General features: G+C 56.4%; 1 protein-coding gene across 4 annotated transcripts in view; it reads right to left on the reverse strand.

Annotated features, from left to right (window-relative positions):
* EPHB2 (EPH receptor B2) overlaps window positions 1-27,929 on the reverse strand; it is a 180,728-nt gene that overhangs the window by 11,603 nt on the left and 141,196 nt on the right. For 2 of the 4 annotated variants that reach the window (XM_070510731.1, XM_070510728.1), the window contains exons 6-9: window positions 13,807-13,931; window positions 5,843-6,005; window positions 5,094-5,202; window positions 4,089-4,156 (exon numbers count right to left, since the gene is read on the reverse strand). In XM_070510731.1, coding sequence (XP_070366832.1) covers window positions 4,089-4,156; window positions 5,094-5,202; window positions 5,843-6,005; window positions 13,807-13,931 — 465 coding nt within the window. The remainder of the gene's footprint in view (window positions 1-4,088; window positions 4,157-5,093; window positions 5,203-5,842; window positions 6,006-13,806; window positions 13,932-27,929) is intronic. The other 2 variants (XM_070510729.1, XM_070510727.1) reach the window with 2 other exon arrangements.

Raw genomic sequence — 27,929 nt, forward strand, 5'->3', positions numbered from 1 at the left:
CCCACAGCCTCTTGCCACCCCTTTCTGGAACACTCTGCTGCCTGCGAGGGCTTCCTTTACCCTCTCTCCCCCAGGGAGAAGTGTCTGTCTCGTGCACGCTGCATCCCAGGGCCTGGCTCACAGCAGGTGCTCAATAATTGCTTATCGGAAGAATAATCATCACTCATTGAAGGGCCCTCTTTTTCTCTCTCCACCTGTTTGGGGTCAGGAATGCCTTTGAGAATTTGACAAAAACTATGCATCTGCTCTTTGAAAAAGTATTCATAGATGTGCACACCCTCCCATACTCGGCATATAATTATGGAGTGTTCACAGGGCCTCGCAGCTCCAGGGGTCTGTGAACCCAGGGCATGGACTCTCGCTCTAGAATGTTTTCTCTGTCATCATAGGTGAAGGTGGTATGCAGTCGATGCTTAATAACCGCTTATTGAATGTATGGCTCTGAGTGAAGCCATCTCTGCTTCTGTGACCCTTCGGTTTCACTTTGCCATTAATAACACTATTGGCTCACAATTCAGTGTGGATTCAGAGTACCAGGTACCAAGAACCAGGCTCTGTTCTAGGCACTTCTTATAGGTACCGACCCAATTAATTCTCCCTGCAACCCTACCAGGGAAATGCCATTATTAGGCTGAATCTTATGAAGCTATCGATGTTTGACTGCTTCTGACCTACAAAAATGGCAGTTCATTTGGTCCATCCTAATATTATCCCCATTTCTTGCAGGAGGACGCTGTGCCATAAGAAAGGTTAAGTGACCTGCCCAAGAGGACAGGGACACAGCTAATATGTGGCAGAAGTGGGTTTGAATGCAGGTTGTCTGGCTGTAGAGTCTACACTTGGAACCACCAGGCTACCAGTTTCTTCCAGGGGCTTCTCCAACCCGTCTCCTGGAACAGACGGTGAGCTCCTCGTGGCCTGAGCCTTGCACAGGGTCTGGCTCCCAGGAGGGGCCTTTGTGGAGTGAAGTCGAATGGGGACCTCTGCAGGCTGTTTTCAGAAAATACTGGGCTGGCGTTTGGATGATTTATGGCTGTTGGGGCCACCAGCAGCCGTCCTGAACCCAAACGGGGAAATTCAGGATGAGCAGGGAGGAACCAGGCATTCAGAGAGCTGGGTTTGAATTCTGGATCTGCCAGTAATAAGGATCACAAATAAGCTGATTTATGAGTTTGAATTCAGGATCAACCGCTGGATTGCTCCAGCTGTGTGCCCTTGGGTAAGTTACTTAACCTCTCTCTGCCTCACTTTTTTCATCTACAACCTGGAGATAATAAAGAGTACCTACCTTCTAAGGGGATTGCAAAGATTAAGTGAGAATCTTTTTAAAGGGCTTAGCACAGTAGCTGGCAAATAGAAAGCACCGAATAATTACTACCTGTTGTAACAAAGAGTTGGCTATTATTAAATATTATTATTAGAAAGCACTTTAATATCCATTAATTCATTTAATCCTCACAGCTCTGTGGAAGAAGTATCATTCTGTACTTCCCACGTAAAGATGGCAAGCCTCAGAGAGGTTCAAGGACTTCCCCAAGGTCACCTAGCACGCCAGGGGCGGAGTAGGGATGAGAAACCACGTGGGTCCCTCCGGCTCCACATCCAGCCACCAGAGACCTTGGTGCTCACGCCAAGCACCTGCTAAACGATGGAAAGCACGAGCCCGGGAGGGAGGCTTCAAGCCGGCCACACATCACTGCCTCTGCTTCCTCCTCTGCCCCGGCCACACAGGGTGGCCGGTGGACGCGGGGTCCCGGGGCTGGCAGGGCTTTGCAGAAACCAAGTCCTGCCCAGATGCAAGGAGTGGGAGCTGGAGCTAGAGAGTGTGTTGATCTGTGAACAAGTCCTGGGGTCTATTTTTAAAATAAGTCCCTGCTGTCACCTGTTCCCTTGTTACTGACTCATGCTCCAAATAGCGCCGCTCCCAAACGGCTCCAGGTGACAGAGCGTGCGAGCCTGTCTCATTCCAGGTCAGCTGGGTGTAGATGGCACGGCCTGGCTAAGCATGTGCTCTGGAGCCAGACACCCTGGGTTCGTACCCCCGGCTCCTGCCCTGAGCAGCTGTGTGACCTCCCTGTGCCTCAGTTTCCTCACACGCAAAGTGGGAAATTATACAAATTAAATGAATAAACACACGTAAAGCATTAAAACAATTCTTGGCGCATAGAACACACTCAGTGTGTTTAGCTGCGTCTACGATCGTGATTTTATTACTTGGGGACTGGGGGGGGGTGACGGAATTTATGACTTTTCTTTTTACAGGTGATTTTTATCGCTGTGTAGTTCGATTTGTTTTCTTGTGATCCTTCCACTGCTTTGATGCTTAGAAAGCCCTTTTCCATCCTCAGATCAGTTAAATAGTTACTGAACGATCTGGAGATGTTAGTGGTTTAATTATTTTTACATTTATATCTTAAAATGATTTTTAAACCCAAAGTCTCAGCCAGAAGCTGCAGAACTCCTGGACTGCCCTTTCCTCAGACCCCACAACTGGTCCTATAGATCCAGTGGTTCTCCTTTCAGAATATGTCAGAATCCCACCACCCCCACCACCCCCACACGGCTGCCCTGGCCCAGCCTCTGTCATCTTGTCCCTGGATTCTTCCCACAGCCGCCTCCCGGGTCTCCTGGCTTCTGTCCTTGCCGGCACACCCAGCCCCTTGCATCCCTTCTCCACACAGCAGCCAGAGAAGTCCTGTCAACAGCGACTCAGAGCACGTCAGACCCTTCTAGAGCTCCCCGCTTCACTCAGAGTAAAAACCAAGGCCCCACAGTGGTTGACAAGATCTGCAAGCTGTGGCCCCCTCAGACCTCCCCCTCCTACTCCCTCACTTGGCTCCAGTCACATGGGCTTCCTGGCTCTTCCTGAAACCTGCCAGGCACGCTCCAGCCCCAGGGCCTTTGCACTGCCTGTTCCCTCTGCCTGGGATGCTCTTCCCTCAGGTATCTCTACATAAGTTCACTCTCAGCTCCTTTGTGTCTTCAAACAAAACCCTCTCAATGAGGCCAACCCCAATGCCCCTATTTAAAGATGGAAGCCTGACCCCCACAACTCTCAACCCAGTACCTGTTCTACTTTGCCTTTTTCCGTAGCACCTTCATCTTCTACTATATCATACGTTACCCGTTTATTCCATGTATTTTTTTATTTCCTGTCCCTCCCACTAGGATATGAGTCCCCCAAGGCCAGGGGTATTTGGTCTGCTTAATTGTGTGTCCCCAGCACCTAAAACATACAGAGTAAGCCACAACGCATATGTGACAAGTGAAGGGGCACACTGACGGCCCCCTGACCGGGTGGCCATCCGAGGAGCCCCAGGGGACCCCACTGAGTACAGTTGGAGAACCGCCTCAGACCTGTTTGGAACTGCTGTTTGCTGAGTGAGCTGAAGTGAGGACTAAGGTCCTCCCTGCGACTGGTGGTTCTGCCAGGGTCGAGGGACCTGTGCTCTGCTCTTCTCTCCGTGGGGCCCCACCTGCACATGGGCCCCCAGCCCTGGCCTGAGGTAGGATGGGACAGCAGGGGAAATGGAGGCACTAGGTGGGGGGAAGTGGCTGCCCGAGAGGTCACTGGGGAGGGACCGCAGGGGGCATCTCGCCTCCTTTCTCTCCGGTCCTGGGCCAGAGCCTGGGGTCCTCATCATTCAGCTCATGTGTTTGTTCCTGCGCGCTGGGCAGCGAGCTGTGCAGGAGGCGGTGGTGAGGGGCGGACACCAGACAGTGTCAGCGCTCCAGGTGCACCCACTGCCACGGGGGAGGGACAGCAGCCAGGTTGGGGGGCTGTGCCAGCATAAACGAGGGTGAAGTGGGCTGGGGCTGGGGAAGGCGTCCCAGGGGGGTTTGTATATGATGAGGCCTGAGAGAGAGGAAGGGTCACACAGGTAAAGGGAAGGGGGAAGTGCTCCCAGTAGAGGGAACAGCATGTGCAAAGGCCCAGAGGTGAGCGCAAGCTTGGCCGTTCAGGGGACGGCGTGACTTTCAGTCTGGCTGCTGCAGTAAAGTAAAGTAAACTGACAGCAGGCTGGAGAGGCTGCTGGGGAGCTGACAGTGAAAGGCCCAGGGCGCTGGTCCCGCTGGGGTGTACGTACTGTGGCCGCTGGTGTAGTGCTGCAACTTGTCCGTGTACTCCGAGTCCGCACGCTCAAACCCCCGTCTTCTGGAACAAGAGCAAAGGGCTGGAGCCACCTGGAGATGCCCGGGGAGCTGGGAGCCACAGTAGGTGATAGGGAGAGGGTGGGCAGGCCCTTGAAATCACACCCCTGCTACAGGGCTCCCTGTCTGCCCCTCGCCTAGCAGCCTCACCCTTCCTGGCCCACCCATCCCTTCCCGCCTCTCCCACTTCAATCCAGGCTCACTATTTCCCCTGTCCCCTCTCCAGCCACGCCCCTGTCAAAGAGCAAAGTCATCTCCCCTGGCCATGGCCCCCGGCCCCAGAAACCCCAGGGGCTTCGGGCCATCTGACCTTACGAGCCAGTCTGTTCTAAAGTGGGGAACTCTCTAAGGAAGAAGACAGCCTCTCTCTGCATTATGCCCAGCAGAAGCCAGGGGACCGGTCCCGCTCCCGCCTTGGCACGTGCTGTGCGAGCCTCCTGGGATGCCCCTTCCCCCTCCCCCGCCTGTCTCTGTCCTCTCCGTCTTTCCAGCCGCCTCAGCCAGGGGGCCTGACCCGAGGTCCTCAGCCTCCCATCAGAGACTCTGCCTGTGGCCCTATTCATGAATGGCCTCCACTAGTGCAGACAGTGGGGCGAGCTGCACTCCCTCGCTGTCATCCCCTGGCGCCCAGCATCCTGCGGTCCTTCCTGCCCACCGTTCTGAGACCTTCCTTCATGCCGGAGTGTTAGTGTCTCAACGGGGCACCTCGTTGAATAGTTTCAAGGGCAATGCCTAACCCCCGGGGATGGACGCTAATGGTGGCCGTTCAGGCAGTGGGAGGCTGCTTGAGGGTGTCCAGGCCTCCCCGAGCCTCTCCCTGCCCCAGGTAGTGATGGGAATGCCTCCTCTGTTCACAGACACTGCTCGGGAATGGCTGCATGGATGGACGGCCCTCTTGGACAGCCAGCCCGGACGGGGCTGGGGGACACCCACCCACCCACCTGTTACACACGATGGCGATGACAACCACGGCAATGAGGAAGACCAGGCCAGCCGCCGAGGAGCCAATGATGAGTGGCAGCTTCTCCTGGATGCTCGTCTGGTACTCAGCTGGGGAGAGAGCACAGCACAGCGTTCTCAGCCCCGTGATCTCCATCGTCAGGCATCAGAACCCACACTCTAACGATGCTGCTCCTCCAAGATGATTAGAGCAGGGAGGGTGCTTAGAGATCAGGTGGTCCCGGACCAGGAGACACGGAGCGCACGGGCTGCAACCTCCCATTCTCTTGCCCAGGGTAGACATTACTAATCCATCCCAGCACTCCTTCCTGCTGAACTCAGACGTGGCTTCAGAAATCTTCTCAGTCCAGCTGCAAGCGCTGGAGCAACGTACAGATAAAACAGGTTTGTGCCCTCAGACTGAATACAATGCTTTCATTTTATAGATGAGAAAACTTTGGACCTGGGAATGGGAGTGACTTGCTCAGAGTGGCTCGGCAAGTTAGGGCTGAGCCCCCAAGAGTCCTAGGAAAGGAAGCGGCCTGGCTGACAGGATGGCAATGGGGGCGTCCAGAGACTTCCTGAGCCACCGAAACAGCACTTCTATCTATGGCTGTGCAGTTTGCACAGTGCACAAAGGTTGACATCTGGAAGGGAGGTGTCTTTTCTAATTTGCACAAAGCACTTTGCAGGAATGGTGGCCCTCGAGCTGCTCTGTCTGGGGAGTGAGCACCCTCCGCACGCCGCCTACCTTCCGTCATGGTCTGGAAGTACATCTTGCCGCTGTAGCGCCCGTAGCCCGCCACGGTGCGTGCCCGCACCTGGAAGACATAGATGGCGCCGGCTTTGAGGCCCTGCACGGTGACCGTGTTGGTGGGGCTTTTTATGGCTGTGGCGTTGTACTCACTGAGCTCCTGCCGGGGAACAGAGAAGACAGTTAGCGAGGCTGGTGCCTACAGCAGGCCCAGAGCCCACCGCCCGCTCCTGCCCCTGGGAGTGGGTCTGGCCACTGGATACACGCCTGTGGTTCTCGACCCTTCGCTCCCTTCCCTGCAGGAGAACCATAGCCCACACCTTCCGCGTGTGGCTGTGTAACACTTCCCACTGAAGAAGGCAGAGTACGTTTCTCTGCCTTGCGGATGCTGAATTTGTCCAGGTGACTTGCTTTGGCCGCTGGAATATTCTAGAGGACAAGATGCAGGCAGAGGCTTTTCAAGCAAGTGCTTGTTGATTTAGCTTGGCCACTTGTGCGTCTGCTCTCTGCCATGAAGGGGGCTTAACCCGGGTAAACGCTGGTTCCAGAATGAGAAACATGTGGAGACAACCTTGACCTAACTCCTAGGCTGAAACAGGGCCACCTGTTGACCCACAGACACAAACCTACGAGCAAGAAAAATAGCCCCTCGCTGTCGTAGCCATTGGACTCGGGGGTGGGTAGCTGTTCCCTCGCGTCCTCTCAGCAGCAGCTGACCTAATGCGTGTGCTGAGTGGTCATCGAGCGCAGACCCCGAGGACCAGACTGCGAGTTCTTGGAGACGGCAGGGAGGGGGCCCAGCTGATCCACTTCTGCGTCCCCCTCCCTGCCCAGTGCCTTGATGGGTTAAGCGGAAGGACCCCTGTTCAGCCTCAGCACACTGGAGAGAGGCGAGCATTGAGGCTCAGAAAGGGAAAATGATGCTCCAAGTAGACCAGCCGGTGGCTGCTTTGGGACTCAAAACCAGGCTCCCACATGGAGCCACCTCTAACGTCCAGCCTTTGAGCACCCAGGACCTAATGTTCCCTCCTTTGAGAGATGCAGAAGGCCAGTCTGGACCTCCTGAGTACTGCCCACGGTGACCCGAGGGCCTGCACAGGACAGAGCCAGGCGCTGCGGGAGGAGCGGAGATGTGGTGGAGTCGGACGCAGAGGGCACCGGCCTAGATGATGCTCATTCAGCATCTGTCAGCTCTCCAGCAAGCCTTCCCCAGATACCCTCTTTGCATGAGGCCCTGGGCTGGACCCTGGGGACCCACGTGGGCTAAGGCACAGGCCTGGGCCTCAGAGAGCTGAGCACAGAAAAGCAATAGTGTGGCGAGCTTCACCCTTTGAGGATCACGGAGCCCTCTAAGAAGCCGATGAAAAGCTATGACCTCTTAAGCAGAAAAGTGCACACCTGATTGTACAGCCAATGATGGACGTGTCGGGGGTGCACAGAGCCCCTGAGACTCTCCTGAAACAATGTTTGGGCCACGGTCTCCCAGGTCATAACTGTAACTCCAGTGTCATTATGTAATTGGGTGACTCCATTGCAATGATGTAATTACAATGTTAAGGGGTAGAGGTCAAGATCACAAACTGGAGCCAGACTTTCTGGGTTCAAATCTGGACTCTGCTAATTACCTTTGTGACCTTGGGCAAGTTCCTTAACTTCTCTCTCCTCCTTTTCTTCATCTGTAAAATGGGGATAGTACTAACAGCTACTTGAGAGGGCTGTTTAGAGGATAAGATGAATTAATAGGTATAAATGCTTACACTGGTAGGGTAAGCACAATGAGCTGAGGGACATGTGGCCTGGCCTGGGTGGGGGATCTCAGGAACAAACAGAAGTCACCCAGGCAAAGAAGGGGGAGGGCATTCCCAGTGAGCAGCAGCAGGTGCAAAGGCCAGGAGGCAAGGAAGAGCTCAGGACGTGGGCGCTGAAGGGGCCGGTCTGGACATGCTACCCTCATCCCCTCTCACCACGCCAGGGGGCAGCAGCAGATATCAAGTCTCTTTTCCTGAGTCAGCATCGCCCTCTCCTCCAGGAAGCCTTCCTGACTTCCCAGCCACATGTGCCTGCTCTGAGCCCCGGAGCCCTGGCTGTGGGTGCCATAGGAGGGGTTTCCGCTCTGTCCCCTCACCCTGGGCCCAGGCTCGTCTCACCCCCTTCACTGTAAAATCCTGAGGGAAGGGGCCTCACATACAGGGCCTCACACAGAGGCCTTCCCCAGTGCCCACAACATGAAGACTGCACTCCTTAGCCTGGCATTCCAGACCCTCCGTGACCCGCCCTTTGCCCGTCTCTCCTGCCACATCCTAGTGTCCCCTAGGCTCCAGCCATCCCCGACTGCTTCCCCTTTCCTGGTGGCGCTGCCAGATGCTCAGTTAAATGTGAACTTCAGATAAACAATGAATAATTTTCTAGTGTAAGTATGTCCCATGCAATCTTGGAGACATACTTATACTAGAAATTTACTTTAAAAAATTCACATGTAACCTGCTGTCCCATATTTTATTTGGCACCCAACCTTCCCCGGACACTCTGAGCCTCTGCACGTGTGGTTGCCCCTATCTGAAATGCCCTTTCCTCATTCGCCTCCAGTTCCCTACTCATCGTTCAAGACTCAGCGCAAGCATCCCCTCAGCTGGCGAGGCTTCCCAGATGCCCCAGCCAGAGATCGCAGGTCCACTGTCTCCTCTCCCACCTACTGTTCTGACAGACACGTGTCTTCTCTCAGGACGGTGGATTCCCTGAGGCAGGGACCTTACCTGGTTCATCTGGGACCCCCAGACTCCACACACAGCACGTGCTCTCTAACTACTCACATAAGTAATGAACCAACTTGGAGCTACGTATTCAAGATCTCCCAGCCAGGGACGCAGCACCAGGGTTGGCCACTAGGTGCCGGCATCCAACATGGGATCCTCCAGGGCTCAGACAGGGATCCAGGCCGGCCCGGGTGGGCGCTCCCTTAGGGGGCCGGAAGTTTTAAGTTCCTGATTATACGAGGGAGACGGGAGGAAACCACAGATGGCACAGGTGCCTCGGGAGAACGAGGAACCAACTTGAATGGATCCCTTCTCCGCAGCCAGGCACAGGACAGAGCGGTGGGCTGGAAGGCGTTTCCAACACCAGTTCTTCCGCGTACCCGCACTGCGATCTCGGGGAGGACCCTTCACTTCCCTGAGCCCGCGTTTTCTATCCCAGAAAATGGAACGATAAATGCCAAGCTCTCAGGGTTGTAAAGATCAAACGTGATCAGGTAGTGCCCGCCACGCACACTGGGGACGCTCCCCATCCTCTCTCTCTGAAGTTCCATCCTCCGAACGAGGAGTAAGCCCCGACGGATTACGGGAAGGAATTTCGTATGAAATCCACGAGTCCTCAGTTTGAGTCCTTACCCAGAATAAAGGGCCAGTGAGGTACTGGCTGCATTTCTTATACCCTCTCCGCCTTGGTTTTCTCATCTCTAAAGTGGGAAAACACCACATGGACCACACAGGGTGGTTGTGGAGATTCAACAGGAAAAAAACAGGTAAAGCCTTTAGCCTAGACTCTGACACACATCAGGACTCCATGCTGGCTGTCACTGTCATCGTCACTGACACCACGACACAGCAAGCCTTCCCCAGCGTTCACTGAAGGAATGCGAAACTCAGTGACTGAGGGAAGACCCTCTCCACGTAGATACCGCTCCACGGACCCGGGCAACCACCCGGAGGCAGCCTGAACCGTCGGAGGTCACCCCTCCTCCCGCAACCTGGGCTCCCTCTGCCTGGAATGTCCTTCCCTTTCGCTTCTGCCAAGTAGAAATTTCTGTTGAATAAAAACGTAAATCGATGTGGTCTACAAGGGCCTGTCGGCCACAGGTGGCCTCACAGATGACTCTTCTCCTCGAGCTCTCCGGGAGCCAAAGGGAGCCTGGGCTTGTGTGCCTCGGGGCAGCTGCCAAAGGAGGCCGCCTCCCCGGGGATGCTGGAACCGACGGAAACGGCCAGCCCTGGTGCGGTCAGCGCATCCAGGAGTCTTCCAGCACAGTGGCTGCCGGCTCCGGCTCCGGCTCCGGGCTCCGGGCAGGCTGGGGAATCCCAGTGGAGCTGGGGAAAGGGCAAGCGAGAGCCCGCTCCGAAAGAGCCGTTTCTAAAGAAGGAAAGGAGGAGTGGGGAAGGGGGGGGGGGCGGGGGGGGGGGCCGCAGGCCCAGGGTCTAACTTCCCTGCCTGGAAGATCCTGAGCGTTCATTAAAGAAATCAATCGCAGGCACCAGGAGGATTCCGAAGAGTTAGGGAAGAGCCGGCCGTGGACTCGTCAGAAATAAATCTCCCTGCCTGTGGCCTGGCTTGTCCCCATGGCGGGCTAACTCAGGAAGGGAGGGGTGGCAGCTGGGACGTCCCAGCCTTGCCTAGAGGTCAGGTACAGAAACGGCTCCTGCTGCTCCTCCTAGCCCCCTGCTGGCATCTCCTCCAACACCATCATCAACTCCTTTTTCTTTCTCTCCTTCAATCTTGCCATTCCCCTGGATTTGTTCCTTCCACTTCCGTTTTTCTTCCGCATGCTCTTGTCTGTTCTCGGCTACGCCTCCCCACCCCGGCAAGCGCCATGACTACACCTGCAAATCACGCACCCACAGCTGCCCCAGGAAAAGGCCCCACCATCCCCGTCCTCTGAGCTTCAAAATATTGTCTGAATCTGTCAGCTTCTCACCATCTCTACCGCCAGCCCTCCAACTCCAAGCCACCATTGCTTCTCCCTTGGTGTCCCGTGAGAGCCCTGTACAGGGTCTCCCTGTGTCGCTGGGACCCCACTGTAGTCTATTCTCCACATAGCAAGCTACAGAAATCTTTAAAGTAATCTGAGTCAGATCACATCATTCCACAACCTTCTGATGGCTTCCTATCATACTTTAAATTGAATCCAGACTCCAAAGGCCTGAAAGGCCCACCAAAACCCAGCCCTGCCTCCCTCTCCAAACTCCTCCCCTTCCGATCTCTCCCTTGTTCATGTCACTCTTGCCACACGCACCTTCTTTGTTCCCTGAATGCAGCCAGCACATTCCTGCCCCAGGGCCTTTACACATGCCATTCTTGCCGCCTGGAATGACCTTGCTCTCATCACTTGTCTGGTGAACCAGCATCTTTCAAGGCTTAGTTCAAATGTCACCTGAATGAAGACTTCCTCTCCCCATGCCAGGATTACAGGTCCCTCCTTGGGGCCTCTGTAGGATCTTTGCTGGCCCTTCTGAGGCTTGAATCCCATCTTGTCTAATGGCTATTTGTCTCTGAATCTGTCCTTCTCCCAGGACTGCGAAGTCCACTGTCTCCCCAGCACGAGACCCTCAGCACCCTATCAGCTACCCAGGCTGACTGTGTGGCCTCAGCCAGATGCCTTCCCCTCTCTGGTCCCACAGCTCTCTGTCGGGACACCTCTGAGGTTGGGCCAGAAGCTGCACCCCCTCATGCCTGCCCCTGACCCCTGATCTGTGACCTCTCTTCCAGCGAAGTCCCCAAGGCCCCCGGGCCTGTCTGGTTATTCTCAGTATTCCCGGGACCCAGCTCAGGGCCCAGCCCAAAGTTGGTGACAGTGAATGTGGAATGAACCAGCGTCCATCTCCCCAGTGTCAGACATCAAGCCGCCTCTGTCTCACCCCAGGCCGGGGAGGAGGGGCTGACAGAAGTAGGGCCACGTCCCAGCACAGCCAGGCCGCAGGCCAGCCCCTCTTTCACCATTTGTGCCTAAAACCCTCCATCAGAGCCTGGTCCTGTGCACCTCTTAATGGTCAGCCCAGAAGCATCCCTGGGAGAAGACTGGCAGGAGAGCCAGGTGGAGAGCACAGGGCCAAATCCTTGCTCTGCCACTTAGCAGCTGGGTGCTCTCGGACAAGTCACACAACTTCTCTGTGCCTCAGTTTCCCCTCCTGTCCAACAGGGTGAATAGCACTGCTGTGAGGATGAATCAGATACTGGAGCTGATGCACTTAGCACATACTGAGTGCTCATGACATGTGGGCAGGTGGTACCCGTGCTGCCATGGGCCTGCTGGTCCTGCCACCCCGGCCAGGGGCCTGGCAATGCCTGAGCAGCGGCAGAAAGTAGGGCAGCGCTGCCTCCCGGTTCCCGCCTCCGTCAGCCTCCCCAGCCCCTCCCGCCTTGGTAGGAAATGGGTCGTAGGCAGGGCCCGCACTGGGATTCCTCATTTCCGCTCCGGTCTTTGGGGACAGACACTTTCAGTTTCATTTAATGATAAAGCTTCTTAATTAGTTTTTTTTTCCTTTTTGAATTCTGAGTCGCTAAGCCGTCCCTGCCAGAAGGTGCGGGCCTGCTGGCTCCTGCAGGGCCTGGGCTTGCCGGGCCGGGGAGCAGCCGGTCTGGCTATCGGGATGGTCTGGCTATCGGGATGCCCGTGCCTGGCTCCTTCAAGGCCCTCGAGGGTCTGGCGAGGGGTGGAGCTGCTTCCCCTCCATCATTCCCAGCTCAGGCCACGCAACACCTCTTGAGCACCTACTGTGCGCCAGGCTGGGGACACGCAGGGATGAGGCAAGGGCTCCACCCTCAAGGAACAGGCCACGGAAAGGGATTCATTCCCTTATTCATTCAACCAGTATTTATCGAGCGTCTCCTTGGGGCCAGGCCCAGGGTGCTGGGGGGCAGGTGGAGAGTGGGACAGGTGTGGTCCCTGGCCTCTTGGGACGCACTGCCTAGAGGAGGGGATGAGCAAGGGAACTAACAAGCATAAACCAGCTGGGGAGGCTGGACAGGTGTCTGACAAGCCCCTGAGACCACCAGAGTTTGGCTGACCCGGCAGTGAATAGAGTGGAAGGGCCTGGCTGGGCCTCAGAAGGTGGGGCTCCAGCAGGGCTGGCTCTCAGTGGTTAGGGACAGCCTTTCCATCGATTTCTGGTTCCCAGTGGGCTTGCCCCCAACTAAAGCACTTCCTATAGTCATTTACAGCTTAGTCTGAATGGGAGCCCAGTGACACTTTTCCCAGGGGTCTTTGCAGCCTCTGTGGCTGTTTGGTGCCTCAGGGAACAGGTAAGAAAAATCACCAGTCAAAAGAGAGAGTTTCCTGGGCCTCTGATGTCCAGCCGCTTTGTCCCGCCCGGCCCCTGTTCTGTGCAGGCCTGACACTCAGATGTGCTGCTCCCCTGGCCTCACATGGGGCAGCCCTTGTCCACTGTGCAGCGGGCCGGGTAGAAGAGGGAGGTGCCTGAGGGCCGAGCCTGCGCTGGGCGCCTTCCTCCTTTCCCCTTGATCTGCATGGCCCCCACACGAGACGGCCACTCTCATTCACCCTTGACACAGGAGGAAACTGAGGCTCGGAGAGGAAGATGCCTGCCCAAGGCCACGTGGTGGTTACGGATGGAGCTGGGATTTCTGACTCCTAGTCCAGTGCTCCTTCCACCACACCAGTGGCTTCCCAGCCTGGGCCCCTGGGTCCCGGTCGTCCCTGAGGCAGGAATAAGTTATAAGCTCAAAGATCAGCCACTCTCCCCACACAGGGCACTCCAGCAGACGAAAACAAGTGTAGCTGAATCAGAGCAACACGAGCGGAAGCCCCGCGCTCTCAGCCTGCACAGAAGCTCTCTGAGCAGCTGCAAATCTCTGCTTCAGAATGGATGAATAACGAATTATTGCTTAATGGATGCAGCTTTTTGGAAAACCTGTTTTTTCAGAACATCAGGCCCACTCAAGTCAAGATGAAGTGGGTCTTCGTGGGGAAAGGGCTGTGACCATTGCATTTTACTGATTGCTGGTCTGATCCCCTAGACCAGAAAAGCAGAACTCAGAGAGGTCAAGGCACCTGCCTGAGGTCTCACAGCCAGGGAGGAGTGGAGCCAGAATGCAAGCCAGGCCGTATGACTCTGAGGCCAGTGCTCTTTCTGCTCCATCAGTGCACTTCATCTTGCAGGTCAGTAGAAGACCAGGCCCCAGGGGGCCCTCAGGGAGGTGGAGGGTGGAGGAGCGCCCGGGAGCACAGGTACCTTCTCATAGTACTGCAGCTCATAATCCAGGATGACGCCATTGGGCTGGTCGGGCTGGGACCACGACAGGGTGATGCTGTCCACGGTGCGGCTCACCTGGTGCATGATGGACACGGCCGATGGAGCTGGAAGAGAGGTCACAGGTCAGGGGTCAGGGGCAGGCATGAGAGGGTGCAGCTTCTGGTCCAACCTCAGAGGTGTCCCAACAGAGAGCTGTGGGACCAGAGAGGGGAAGGCATCTGGCTGAGGCCACACAGTCAGCCTGGGTAGCTGATAGGGTGCTGAGGGTCTCGTGCGGGGGCGACAGGTGCTCTCGTGGGGCAGCTTAGAGAACTGTGGCCATCCCTGGGGAAGCTCAAGCCATCTCAAGCCAAGAGACAGGCACTGGGCCCTTCTCAGGCCTGGCCCCACATGGGCTGGGTGACAGGTTGTTTGTTCTCTCTTGGAGTTTAGTCTGCTGGACCAGCCATGGCGATGGGGCTCTGGGAGAGGGAAGCAGAGAAGGTGGGGGAGTCACTTATTCCTTCAACAAATTTGCAGTGAGTACCTACTATGTGCCAGGGATTCAGCAGTGAAGAAAACTGACCCCCTAAATTAAAGATACAAAAACAAATCCACAGCCACTATGGAAAACAGTTTGGTGGTTTCTTAAAAAGTTAAACATAGAATTACCGTAAGACCTAGCAATTCAACTGCTACTTATATGCCCCAAAGAACTGAAAACCTGTATTCAAATAAATCCTTGTACACGAATGTTTACAGCAGCACCGCTCACAACCGCCAGAAGGTGGGAACAACCCACGTCCCTCAGCGGATGGATGATAAACAAACTGTGTATACGCATACGAAAGAATCCTATTTATCCATAAAAAAGAATGAAGAACTGACATATGCTACAACGTGGATGAACCTCAAAAATATGCTAAGTGAAGGACAGACACAAAAGGTCACCCATTGCATGACCCCATTTATACGGAATATTCAGAATAAGTAAATGGATAGAGACGATCAGCAGATGGGTGGTGCCAGGGCTGGGGGTAGCAGAATGGGGACCGTCGGGTGTGGGGTTTTCTTCTGGGGTGATGAAAATGTTTCGGTACTAGATAGAGGCAGTAATTGCCCAACAGTGTGAATGCACGAAATGCCACTGAAATTACATGCTAAAATGGGTAATTGTACATTATATGAATTTCCCCTCAATCAATGAATTCCTCCCTCCTCGCCTGTTGCCAGTGCCCCATGGAAGGTGACAAGTCAGGGGAGGCTGTGTTTAGTGCTAGAAGGACTCTCAGAAATAACTTAGTGCCATTCTCCCATTTTACAGATGTGTAAACTGAGGACCAGAGAGGGGTTGTGCGCTGCCCAAGACCACACAGTGAGTTCACGGCATGCAGCCCTTTCCGTGAGTCCTGATTTCACAATGCACCCCGGTCTGTATTTTTTGCCTTTTTCTCAATGGAACAAACCTGTGCAAAGTGCCTACTATGTGTCAGACATGGCCTGGGCCCTTTACACACGTGTTTCCTGAGCTGACTGTCGGTGGGGGGGGGGGGGGGACAGTGTCAGCCTCGCTGTCCAGTGAAGACTCGGAAGCTCGGAGGGGCCAGCAGCTTCCTGAGGCCACACAGCCTGTCAGCAGGGGAGCTGGGGCCTGGGTCCAGGTCTGCCGTGCTCCAGAGCAGTGCTGGGCCCGAGAGCTGGGCCAGCAGAGAGGGACTCCCGACTCGGTCCCTTCCTGTGGTGTGGCTGCAGGGAGCCCCCTTGCCGCTCTGGGCCCAAGGTTTTCCTGGTCCCAGGAGGGGCTGAGGACTCTCGAGGAGGAAGGCAGCAGTGCCTGCAGCCTGTCTTGGCCCCTGGGCAGGGCTGTGACGAGCAGGTGTGCTGTCCTGGCCAGCACAGGGCAGCTGAATGCTGAGGCTCACCTTCTCCTCCGACCAGTCACACTTCACAAAGGCTTTGACCTGTGGACATGGGCGTGGACCGGGGACCTGCAGGGGCTCATGGCAGCTTGAAGCTTGGTGATGATGCACCTGTTTCTGTGCCTTCGTCCCCAAGGGTGGAGGGAAATAGTCTGTTGTTCAGAAGACCCGGGCTCTGTTCTCTGGCCTGCGGCTAACCGGCTGTGTGACCTTAGGCAAGCTGCCCCCCTCTCTGGCCTTGGCTCCCTCCTCTGCACCACGGGCGCGGCTGGGAGATCTCTGGGGTCTTGCAGCTCAAGTGCTCCCTGCCTGTGCTTCCCGCGCAGCCCTGGGCCCGAAGCTGGGTCAGCCCAGGGCCAGCGTGGGCCTGACGGCTCTGGGCTTCCCTCCAGCACTCCAGGAGTCATGGAAAATTGGTCTAAGACACCCCAGACGGGTGGCAACCCCCACAAGAAGGACCTGGAGGCTGGTCCAGGCATCCCAGACAAGTCTCTGCTCCTTCTGTTCCCCAAGGAAGTGCTGCCTGGCCCTCAGCTCGGGTCCCAGCCCCATCAGGGCAGCCTCTTGAGAAACCCAGGGACCCGGCTCCCTGCAGTTTCCTCCTTAGTCAAACAGGGAGACTCCGGCTCCCCAGCTCCCTCCCAGGGCGTCGGGAAGACCCAGTCCGAAGGCTGCCCACTGACCACGTGTTGACCACATGCTGGGTATGGGGCTCTGCCCTTGATGTGCATTAACCCACTTGACAGGCACAACCGGTGGGGCAGACATCCTTGGGCCCAGTTTGTAGATGGGGAAGCTGAGAATAGGAATAAAGTGCCTTGCCCGAGGCTACACGGATAGTAAGTGGCAGGACAAAGCAACACAGTTTCACCAGAGGCCTGGGGGCAGGAAGCCACGTTTCTCATGCTCCATGAAGTCATGTGTATGTGCGTGATAATAACAACAACAACAACAACGATAAAGCCACTAACCTACCCCTACTGAGCCCTTATCTGTGTCAAGCACGGTTCTAGGCTCTTTGCCCTATTAACACAGGCATGACAGAATCCTCGCAACTGCCCTATGGGCTGGGGGCTCTTAACATCCCAGTTTATAGGTGGGGAAACTGAGGCTCAGTCACCTGCCCAAGGTTGTACAGCAAGGCAGTGGAGGGCTAGGACCTGAGATGGTGGCTCAGGCTCTTCGCCAGCCCAGCACTGGCGACTGCGCGGTGGGCCCGGTTCCAGGTCACTGCGCACCGGGAATGAATGAGGATGTTGCTGGAGCTGAGGGAGGGGTGCTCAGAGCTCGTCTGTAAAATGAGCCCAACGGTGATGTACCTCGGGACTGTTGTGAGGAACGAATGATGAAATGGCGTCGAATGCTCGGTGTGGTGCCTGGCCTGTGGTCTGCGCTGCGAATGTCCACGGGGGTCACTGGGCACCCGCCATTGTGCACTGAGAGCTAACCTGTGTCATGTCGTCTGATCTTCTCAACAACAATGTGGGATTGGGGGGCGGTCCATATCCTCAATTTGCAGATGAGGAAACTGAGGCTCAGAGAGGCACCGTGACTTCCCCAGGGTTGTACAGCTAGTGAGGTGCCGGGCGGGGCCTGCAGCTGAGTCGTCCTGCCCCAGCTATGCCCCTGCTGCCCTCAGAGCCGGTCCTACTTCCTGCCCCTCGTTGCCTGACCTGACTGCAGCCGTGGCCCCAGCCCTCACTCCAACGCCACTTTGGCGTGGAGCTGAGCGCTCCGTTCTCCCTGTCTGCTGGCGGCCCTGCTCCTCCGTGAGGCCCGGGCCGGCCGCCGCTCTCTCTGGCCTGTGCTAGTCGGCTCCCCACTGAAAACAACCAAACAAGTCCCTTCTGGAGTGTCCCAGACCTGGACCAATCTGGGGGATCCTGAGGGGGCTCACCCTTCCTGCTGGCCCAGGAGGTACTCCCACCCCAACTTCTCAGCCAACCCACAGGGCAGTGACCGCTCAGGTCTCTCTGTGTGTGTGTGTACATGTGTGTGCACGCACGTGCTCTGAGAAGTCTGCGAGGATGTTTTAAACTCAGCTACCAAGGATTCGGAGAGGATGTCCTCCACCCCAGCCTCCAAGAGTCTGAGGATGATTCTGGTGGGAGGAGCTGGGTGCGGGCATCTCCAGGGCTCCTTGGAACGCTGGGGTCCCTCACCAAGGCGGGGAGGGGTGTGTGCGGGGGGGGGGGGGGGCGTGCTGCCATTGCACATCCCTTGTATCTGTGGCGCATCAGACACGCACCGAGCCCGCAAGGATGGGTAAGGAGTGTTCTCGGTGAGCCGCTGCTGTGTGTGCACTCACACACCTAGGGCTTCCTGCTTAGACGTGCAGAACGCTCAGCTGAGGAAATTCCAACCCAGCCCCAAAAGGCAGTGTAGCCTACTGGTTGGGAGCCCAGGGACAGACCCGCCTGCAACTCCCCACTCCTCCACTCTCTCATGTCGTGACCTTGAGCAACTTCTCTTAACCTCTCTGAGCTGCAGTTTCTACACCTGTCAAATGGGGACCCTCCTCTGGCAAGGATGCCATGGGTTTAAAAGAAGAAATGCATGTAAAGGTTTGAGTGCAGTGCCTGGCACTATCGGGACGGAGATATTATTAACACCATTTCGATTCCTTTTTTTTTTTGAGGAAGATTAGCCCTGAGCTAACATCTGCTGCCAATCCTCCTCTTTTTGCTGAGGAAGACTGGCCGTGAGCTAACATCCGTGCCCATCTTCCTCTACTTTATATGTGGGATGCCTGCCACAGCATGGTTTGCCAAGCGGTGCCATGTCCATACCCAGGATCCGAACCGGCGAACCCTGGGCCACTGAAGCAGAACGTGGGAACTTAACCGCTGTACCACCGGGCCAGCCCTCGATTCTTTTTTTTTTTTTTTTTTTAATTGAGTTAATGATAGGTTACAATCTTGTGCAATTTCAGTTGTACATTAATGTTTGTCAGTCATGTTGTAGGTGCACCACTTCACCCTTTGTGCCCACCCCCCACCCCACCTTTCCCCTGGTATCCACTAAACTGTTCTTAGTCCATAATTTTAAATTCCTCATATGAGTGGAGTCATACACAGATTATCCTTCTCTCACTCAGCCCTCGATTCTTAATAATAAGAATTAAGTGCCAGGGGCTGGGGGTGGGGGAAATGGGGAGATGCTGTGAGAGGGTACAAACTCCCAGCTATCAGATGGACAAGTTCTGGGATCAAAGTACAGTGTGTGACTATAATTAACAATACTGTACTGTGTACGTGAAAGCTGTTCAGAGAGTAGATCTCAAATGTTATCACCGCACGTAAGAAGTGGTACTTACATGAGGGGATGGAAGTGTTACCTTATTGTGGGAACCGTCTTGCAATATGTACATGTATGAAAACACCACACTGTCCACCTTAAACTTACATGTTATATGGCAATAATATCTCAATAAAGCTGGAAAACATATTTCAGTTCAGAGTCGCTCTGAGGCCGGCATTGGTGCCGGTGTGACGCTGGGGGCTGGGGCTCGAGGCAGGAACCTCGCGGGCTCCCTGCCTTCCGGGGGCTCCTGGCTAAGGGCAGACAGCATATCTGTCTTGACTCAGGGTGCGCCTACTCCAGGCTGGAGCTTTTGGGTCGGGGCTTGGCCAAGGTCATCTGGGCCCGAGAAGGGGCATTCCTGCTCCCTTCAAACTTTCCCGGTGATTTCACTTCCAGCAGCGAAGAAAAGCGGCAGAATGTGTCCCTAGAGATCACTGCACTTTTCAGACTTGAGGGGCATAAGGAGAGAACCAGAGACTTGTTAGAACTCACACTGCAGGCGCCACCCAGCAGAGATTCTGATCCAGAAAGTGTGGGGTGCGGCCTGGGGGTCTGCAGTTCTAAAAGCTCCCTCATGATGTCGATGCTGCTGGCGTGTGGACCACACTTTGAGCAGTAGCGGATTCGGGGCCAGAGAAGGGAAGCGACCTGTCCAAGGTCACCCAGCAGGTAGAGGTGGGGCCAGGACTGGGACTGGAGCCCAGCCCAGCCGAGTCCTGGTCTAGAATGTTTTCAGCCATCACGCAGCTTCTCACAGCCGGGCTTCTTCCCAAGACGGCCTCTCACCTGCCCAGGCCAAACGATGCCCCCGGGCGCTCAGGCCCAGAGAGCCCCAAAGCAGTGGTACCCATAGTTCCAAGAGAGGCGTGGGGACCAGGCTGTCGAAGCAGGTGGGGGCTGGACCTCCAGGCCTAGGAGCGTGCCCTGCTCTGAAGGGACTGGGGAGCCACAGAAGGACAGCAGCAGGGGTGGCAACCTGCTCCTCAACTAAAACACAAGGCTGTCATTCTGACAACCCCTGTATGCCAATGATGCCCAGCAAATAAAGCAAAGGGATGGCCCCCACAGCTAACACCTGTAACACGTCCTTGTTCACTCTGTGCCAGGCACTTTTCCAAACGCTTCACGTCAGTTAGCTCATTTCACCCTCATCAACCCTATGAGGCTCGTGTGACTATTAGACCCATTTTATAGATGAGGCAACAGAGGCACTGAGGTAGGAACTAACTAGCTCAAAGGCACACACAGCAGACAAGAGCTGGGGTTTGAACCCAGGCCCGCCCAGGTCCACATATCCTTTCCCCTCCGTTGGCTGCGGCAGAGGCAGGCTGACCAGGGAGGTCTGGGAACCAGTGGACCTCAGAGGGCCTCTGAGGACACCCTGGTCCAGCTCCCATCCTGTGCCTGCACAGCTAACTCCCCCCAGTGCTGACTCACTCACCCCCGCCCGCCCGGGCCGCCCGGCTCTGGAGCTCAGCTGTTGACGGAGGCAGGTCCCCCACGGCCATGGGGGTCTGGGCTTGGTGGGCTTAGCTGGCAGGCTTGGGTTACGGGCAGCTAACCCGGACTCTGATCCCATAAGCCCCGTAACCCTGGGCGTGGCAAGGAGGCGGCATTTGCTGGGAAGATGATCAACCCGGGCCAGTGGGGGCCAAGCAGGGCCGGCCTTTCTCCTGGAATCCGGGGGGATTAACGGCGGAGAAAAGGGAACAGCTGGATGCTCTCCCATCTCTCCTGTTGCCTGCCGCCCACCCTGGGGTGTCAGGTTTCCCTGGAAGCTGGTCTTCAGGGAATTCTGGTATTTTCAATTACCAGCCGGGCGCGCCGGCGGGGATGGGGTCAGTGGTGCCCCGTGACCCCTGCAAGGAGATGGAGCCCCAGGGAGCAAGCACAAAAGAGGCTTGTGGCCGAGAGGGGGAGGGGAGCCGGCCAGGCGGGGCCTGCTTGGCTGGAGCAGGTGGTCCAGGGCCCTGCGGCCCCCAGTGAGCCCTGGGGGAGCGTCCAGTCCCTTCATTCCTCTGTCTGCCTCCGTCTCCCCCTCGGGGCATGAAGGGGTTGACCGAGGTGGTCTCTGAGGTCCCTCTGGCACGAGGATCCTGCGATGGGCAGGAAGTCAGGAGGCCTGTGACTCTGGCTCCTGCAAGAGTCTGGGGTTTGGGCCCCCACATCTCTGAGCTCTGAGGAAGGCAGGAGACCCCCTCCACTCGCCTTCATCCTTTCACCTGTCAGAAGACCCCCGGGGCATAGAGGCAGTGGGGAGAAGTCTGGGCACTGGGCAGCCTGGGACCCCACCCCAAGCCCGGCCTCTGCGACCCTGCTGCCTCTCTGACATCCTCACTCTGCTGACGGCCCTCAGTGGCTTTCCGCTGCACCCGGAATAAAACCCAGATGCTCCACAGGCCCGCCAGGCCCACCTGCCTGGCACCCGCTGCCTCCTTCCACTAGCCCCCTCGCCCCAGCGCCCTCCACACTGGCTGCCTTTCTGCTCCCATCACACTGAGCTCCTTCTCAGGGCCTTGGCCCCGCAGTGCTTCTGCCGGGAAACCTCTTCCCCAAGATCTTCCAGGGCCAGCTCCACCTTTTCACTCGGGTCTCAGCTACACCGCCTCCTCAGAGAAGCCCTCCCTGACCACCCCCACCAGTCATTCGCCATCCCACACCCTCTTTCTTTTCTTTCTAGTGCTAACACTATCTGAGGGCAATGACCTTGTCTGTCTTATCCAATCTTTTATCCCTAGTGCCTGGAACAGTGTGTGGCTCAGAGTAGACACTTGGTCGATACTTATTGGAGGAAAGAAGGAAGGAAAGAGGGCAGGCTCTCGCCTTTTCTAGCCCCTTCAGGAACCTGGCTGAGTCCACTGATCGTGGGGGCTGGACCCTGGAGCAGCGGCCTCAGGCGTAGCCAGGGGAAGGCAGCTGGCGTGTATGACAGTGCCTAACAACTCCCTCTTCCTCAGACCCCATGTCCACCTGCAATTTGACCCGATGCCATGACATGGGCCTCCTACCGAGCAGCCAGCCGACAACACCGCACCAGTTGTTGACTATTGTGCCCGCGTTCTCCAGGGTCTGTACCATAACAGGACTCCTGGAGCCTCCGAGGAGGGCACAGCCCTTTTGAGCGTGCGTCTCCTGAACCTGTACCAACGCACTGAACTCTCGACGATCCGGCTGCAGTTCTGGGTGAGCTGACCGTAACTTTCACAACAGAATTTCCACAAATAGAACTCTTCCAGAACACGGGCCTTCGTTTCCTTCCGACTGGACCAGGACTCTCAGAGCGTGGTGTGGGACGGAAAGAGGGAAAGCTGAGAACTGGTGCGAGGGTGACACTTTCTATGAAGAAAAGGTGTTCTGTGGCCAAGAAAGTCCAGAAGCACAGAGTTCTAGACCCCTGCTTGTGGGGGCCACGTGCACATCCCTTTCTTCAAGGCTCTGACAGCAGGCGGCCCAGGTCACCTGGTTTAACCCGGCAGTCCCGGTCTCATCCGGCTGCAGAACCGTTTTCTCACATCATAGTTAGTAATGTCTTTTGGAACTGGATCTGTGGAACATATTTTGGGAAAAAAAAACCAAAATCGGGTCCAGGGGATGTGTTATTTTTTTCCTTGAACCTGAGAAAGTTCCTCTCTAGGGTGTGACGCTGTTCACTCGCTCCTTCACTCTTCCCTTGGTTCAGCGGCAGATTTGGCCGTGCGGTCAGTGGAGCGGGGGTCATGACCTCCATCCTATAGGCGAGGAAAGTGGCGGTGGGCTCCAGTCTCCTGCCCAGGGCGCCTCAGCCCACAGGCGGCAGGAAGGGTCAGGGCCCAGGCTGGCCTGATTTGGCAGCCCAAGCTGCCTTTCGCCCCCCGTGCCCGGTCCAGTGTGGGATTTGGGTGGGCTGAGGCCAGGCCCTGGGCTTGCACTGTGCAGTCATCCGACCGCCCACCCTTGCGGGGGCTGCGAACCCCTTGGTCTTCTTTGCGGCTGCCCGGTGGGACCCAGTCCTACCCCAGCACCTGGACCAGCCAGGTAATGAGAGACAGAGGCTCTAGTCAGGTGGCCCAGGAACCCACCCCCACCCCTCTGTGCCTCAGTTTCTCCTCTGTAGAACAGGGACGACGGCAGGGATGTTGAGAGGTTAAATGAAGACAGGCACGGGAAGCGCCTGGCATAAGACTTGGTCCAGAACCAGGGGTCAGGGATGTCGGCCTTGTAGCCGTCTGCGCCGCAGGCTCGCAAGCAGCTCCTGAGCAGCCAGGCGCTCAGCAAGGGCTTGTGAACGGTGGTGGTGATGGTGACGCAGGGGAGAAGAGGCAGCCCTCAGGGTTCAGGTCCCAGCTCCCTCGGGCCCAGGGGACTGTGCGACCTCAGGCAAGTGACCTCTCCCTCTGAGCCCTCACCTGTAAAACGGGATGTGGCAGACACTACTCACTGCCTAACAAAGATCCATTCTTTTTCAAATTCACCAGATCCTGGTTTTTAGCTAGGCACATTGTGCCCAAATAAAAGACTACATTTCCCCAAACTATCTGGCAGTTAGAATTGGCCATGTGACAACAGGCTTGCTAAGGAGATATGAGCTGAAGTATTCTGTGGGACTTCTAGGACTTAAAAGGGATGGGCCCACCCTTCTCACTCTCATTCTTCCGTCCTGTTGCCTGGGAAATCGATATGATAGTTGGAGCTCTTGCAGCCATTTTGGCCTGCAAGGACAAGAAGCTGTGTGCTGTGAAGCCTGGATCCCTGATGATTTCACAGAGTTGCCCTAACTCCTATCTTCTCACATCCTTTACACATAAGAAAAATAAACCTCTGTTTTGTCTCAGCCACTATGGTAGACTGGTTGTATTAATCGCCTCTCTGTACCAAAACCCTTTGCCCTATAGATTGTTTAATCATCTCTCTCTCTGACTCAGGGCTTGGCCAGGTGACTTCTCTGACCAGTGGGATATCAGCAAGCAGATCTAAGCAGAGGCTTGAAAAAGCCCCTGCATACATGAATGTGCCGGCCGGCGGCCCTGGTCCCCTGGGATTGCCATGAGGACACGCCCAGAGCAGCCTGCTGGAGGCCAAGACCACGCAGCCGAGCTGCTGCCCCGACCGCCCCACCCAGGGCCACTCCTGACCAGCTGCCAGAGTCAGTTCAAACAGTGCTGAAGCCCTAACAGCAGCCAGAGAGCTGCCGAGTGACCAGAGCAGACCGCGTGCCAACACCAACGCTCCCGCCAAGCCCTGCCCGGCAGACCCAGGGTCTCCCGAGCTGGGAAGCGCTTCCTGCTTTTGGTTTTGTGGCTGGTGGTGAAACAGCATCACCGCGGCGGTGGCTCTCTGTTATGGCTCCTCCTGTTATATCCGCCAAACCCCATGTTAACGGGGGCTCTGGGCCGGCAGTGCCTTCCCTACAGAACGCCTGGGAGGATCAGAGGGGACCTGCGTGTGGAGGGCTCGTCCAGGGAGAGGAGTGCCCTCTTCCTCTCTCTTTGTTTCCCAGGCACCGGCCTCGCCAGGGGCTCTTTTGGCCCATTTCTCTCTGATCCTCTTGGAAGCCTGGGATAGAAGGAGGTGAGTCCTTGCTCGCACCAGTTCCAGAGACGAGCCACCGTGTGCCCGCTCCCCGGGAGGGTGGAGGATCAGAAGAGAGCGCGGGTAGCAGAAAAACGGCTTTGGAAAGTTGAAAGTCTTTCCAGGAGAAAGCCACGTGGAGCGGTCTCATGGACAGAGGCTGGGGCACCTGGCCAGGGTGCTGGAGACCTGCCACAGACCCGCTGTGTCATCCTGGGCAGCCACCTGGAGCCTCTCTGGGCCTCAGTTCTTCTCTATAAAAGGGGGCGTCTGCCCTGGGTGAACCCCGAGGCCCTGGCAATGCTGATCTGCTTTCATTTGACTTCCATTGCCTTCCGGGATAGGCAGAATAATGGCCTCCAAAGATGTCCTCGTCCTAATCCTGGACTCTGTGAATATGTTACCTTACGTGGCAGAAGGGACTTTGCAGACGTCATTAAGGTTACGGCCTTGGAGATGGGGAGATTATCCCGGATTATCCAGGTGGACCGAGTCTAATCACTTAAGTCCTTTAAGAGGAGACTCTCTCCCAGCCGAGTCAGAGCCCCAAGGGCCGGGGTGTGAGGAGGACTCCGGCACCATCGCTGCTTCTGAGAGGCAGGGGTCCAAGTGCGAGGAGTGGGCCAGGGCCTCCCGGAGCGAAGGGCAGCTCCCAGTGGACAGTCAGCAAGGACATGGAGCCCTCACTCCTCCAACCACATGGAACCGGATTCTGCTAACACCTGAATGAGCAGGGAAGCAGATCGCCCCTAAACCGTCAGCAAGGAACACAGCCCTGCCGACACCTCGCTTCCAGCCTGATGAGATCCACACTGGACTTCTGACCTCCAGAACTGTAAGGACAGAACCATGTGTCTTTCTAAGTTGCTAGGCTGGTGGTATCTTGTAGCAGCCACAGGAACGATCACACCGGCTTTCATTTTAAGCCCAGCCGCCACGTATGGGGCTGGGCACTCTGTCCACATTATTGCAAATGGCAACCATCTGGGAAAGCTGGAAGGACAGATACGTGCCCATTACAAAGGCGCGGACACTGAGGCTCGGAGAAGTGAGTTTCTTAGACAGCCTGGTCACGTGGTTGGAAAGGGCTGGATGGGGGCTGAGTCTGTCAAGCCCAGCATGATGCCTTCTCCCACCCGGCCGACCAGGACATGCCGCGGGGGCACCTTCACCTTCCGATGGGTCACTCTTCCGTTCAGTTGGGTGTCTGCCCAGCAGGCTGCGTGTGGACGGGTCCATGTGCACAGCTAACCCCCCACTGCAGAAGGCTTGGGTCCAGCCAACATGGCCCCGAGTAGGCAGTGACACAATTATTCAGCTCTGCCCCTGAAGGCCTGGCGACTGCAGGCAAGTCACTTAACTGTCAACACCTCACTTTCCTTACCTGTAAGATGGGAGACTAGCAGGCCCCAGCTCACGGCGTGGTTGTGAAGATGCATCGTTAAGGACTTGGAAGTGTGTCTGGCACACGGTCGAGACTGCATAAATGGAAGCCATTGTGACGATGAGTGTGAAGATGGAATGATGGCCTCTTTTTTTTTTTTTTTTTCTTTGAGGAAGATTAGCCCTGAGCTAACTGCTGCCAACCCTCCTCTTTTCGCTGAGGAAGACTGGCCCTGAGCTAACATCCATGCCCATCTTCCTCCACTTTATATGTGGGACGCCTGCCACAGCATGGCCTGCCAAACGGTGCCATGTCTGCACTGGGGATCCAAACCGGTGAACCCCTGGCCGCCAAAGTGGAACGTGCGCACTTAACCACTGCGCCACCGGGCTGGCCCCAGATTGCCTCTTTTTTGAGCGCAGCCTGGGAGGCACCTGGAGGACACCAGCTCAGAGCCTGACGTCAGCCCCCAAGGAGGGAGGGACGGTCCCTGCGGGAAGACGCGGTCAGACGCGGGCTCAGGGACTTGTTGGAGGCTACGGGCCGGTGAGCAGCCAGGCGTGATTTGAAGCCAGGTCTGTTGCCCGATTCCAATTCCTCTGCCCCGCTCCCCCACCTCCGGGGCCAGGCAGAGGTGTGGCCGCTCAGAGGTTGCTCGGGGTGGGATGCTGTCCGGGGCAGGAGCGCTGCAGGTGGCCCTGAGGACCAGTCCCCATCACTGACGTGCGGCACATGCCCCAGGTCTGCGCGGCCGGCTCTGCGTTGCTGCTCGGGTCTCAGCTGAAACACCACCTCCTCAGAGAGGCTCTCCTCCGATGCCCACCCCGAGGCCTGCCCTCCCTTCCCCTCCCTCTTGACGCTGTCTTGGCCTTGTGTGCCGAGGCCGAGGACTCTGCACAGCCAGACCGAATCCTGGGTCAGCCCCTTCCCAGCCGAGTGAGCCTGGCCTCTGCTTGGCCTCTCCCAAGGCCTGTTTCCTCGTGCTTAAGTGGGGACACGCAGGCCAGCCCCTTTCCTCCAGGGGCCCGAGAGGACTCTCGAATCCAGGGCAGAAAGGCATTATGGGATGGCGGAGTGTAGCTCGAAGGCGGCGTGACGGCTTTATGCAGTCAGAAGACAGCTCCGGCCCCGGGGACTGCCGAGGGATTGCGAGCAAGGCCCAGTCACTTGCCCCAAAGAAATACTTTTCCCTTTTAAGGCAATGAGCTAGATATTTGTATATTGAATTTTAGGGTCTGATTAAAACAGACCACTGAAAGCATTTGTCTGGAAATCAAGTCCCCAAACTTGCTCTCCAGCCTTATCGTACTTCTTCACACCCACTTCACTCCACGCTTCTCTGAACCCTTCTGCAAATGTTCACTGAGCCTTCACTGGGGTGTGCCCCCTGTCTAGGTACTGGGAAAACTGCAGTGGGAAAAAGCAGACCCATAGTGTACCACCCAGAACTGATGGTGGGGGAGACAGACAGGAACGAAATGGGGGCATGTGACCAAGTCAGGAAGGTCAATGAAGATGAGCTAAGGTCTGAAGGAAGAGTCAGGGGGAGAAGCATTCCAGGCAGAGGGAACAGCATGTGCAAAGACCCTGTGGCAGAGGAGCCTGGTGCTTAGGAGGAACAGAAAGGAGAACTCTCCCTCCAGCCTGCTCCTGCGCTTCTCTCCTCCACTGGACACCTTTCTCCCTGCACGATTCCATCTCTGCTTGTTAGAAGCCTCTCCATTCTTCAAAGCCAAGCTCAAATGCCTCCTCTTCCAGGAAGCCTTCCGTGGAATGCCTTTCTCCCATTCGCCAGGAGGAAATGATCTCCCCCGCCTATAACCTCACCTCCTGACCCCTCCTGGGGCCTCATTCGTGCCATCTTGTATGTTGACTCTGTCCATGCTCATCTTCCCACGAAGGGCTTAAATCCTCAGTGGCAGGAATTGTGTCTCCTCCAGTGTAGACTTGGAGTCCCACCGTCCTGGGTT

Source organism: Equus asinus, chromosome 5, assembly GCF_041296235.1.
Source record: "Equus asinus isolate D_3611 breed Donkey chromosome 5, EquAss-T2T_v2, whole genome shotgun sequence".
Classification (NCBI taxonomy): domain Eukaryota; kingdom Metazoa; phylum Chordata; class Mammalia; order Perissodactyla; family Equidae; genus Equus; species Equus asinus.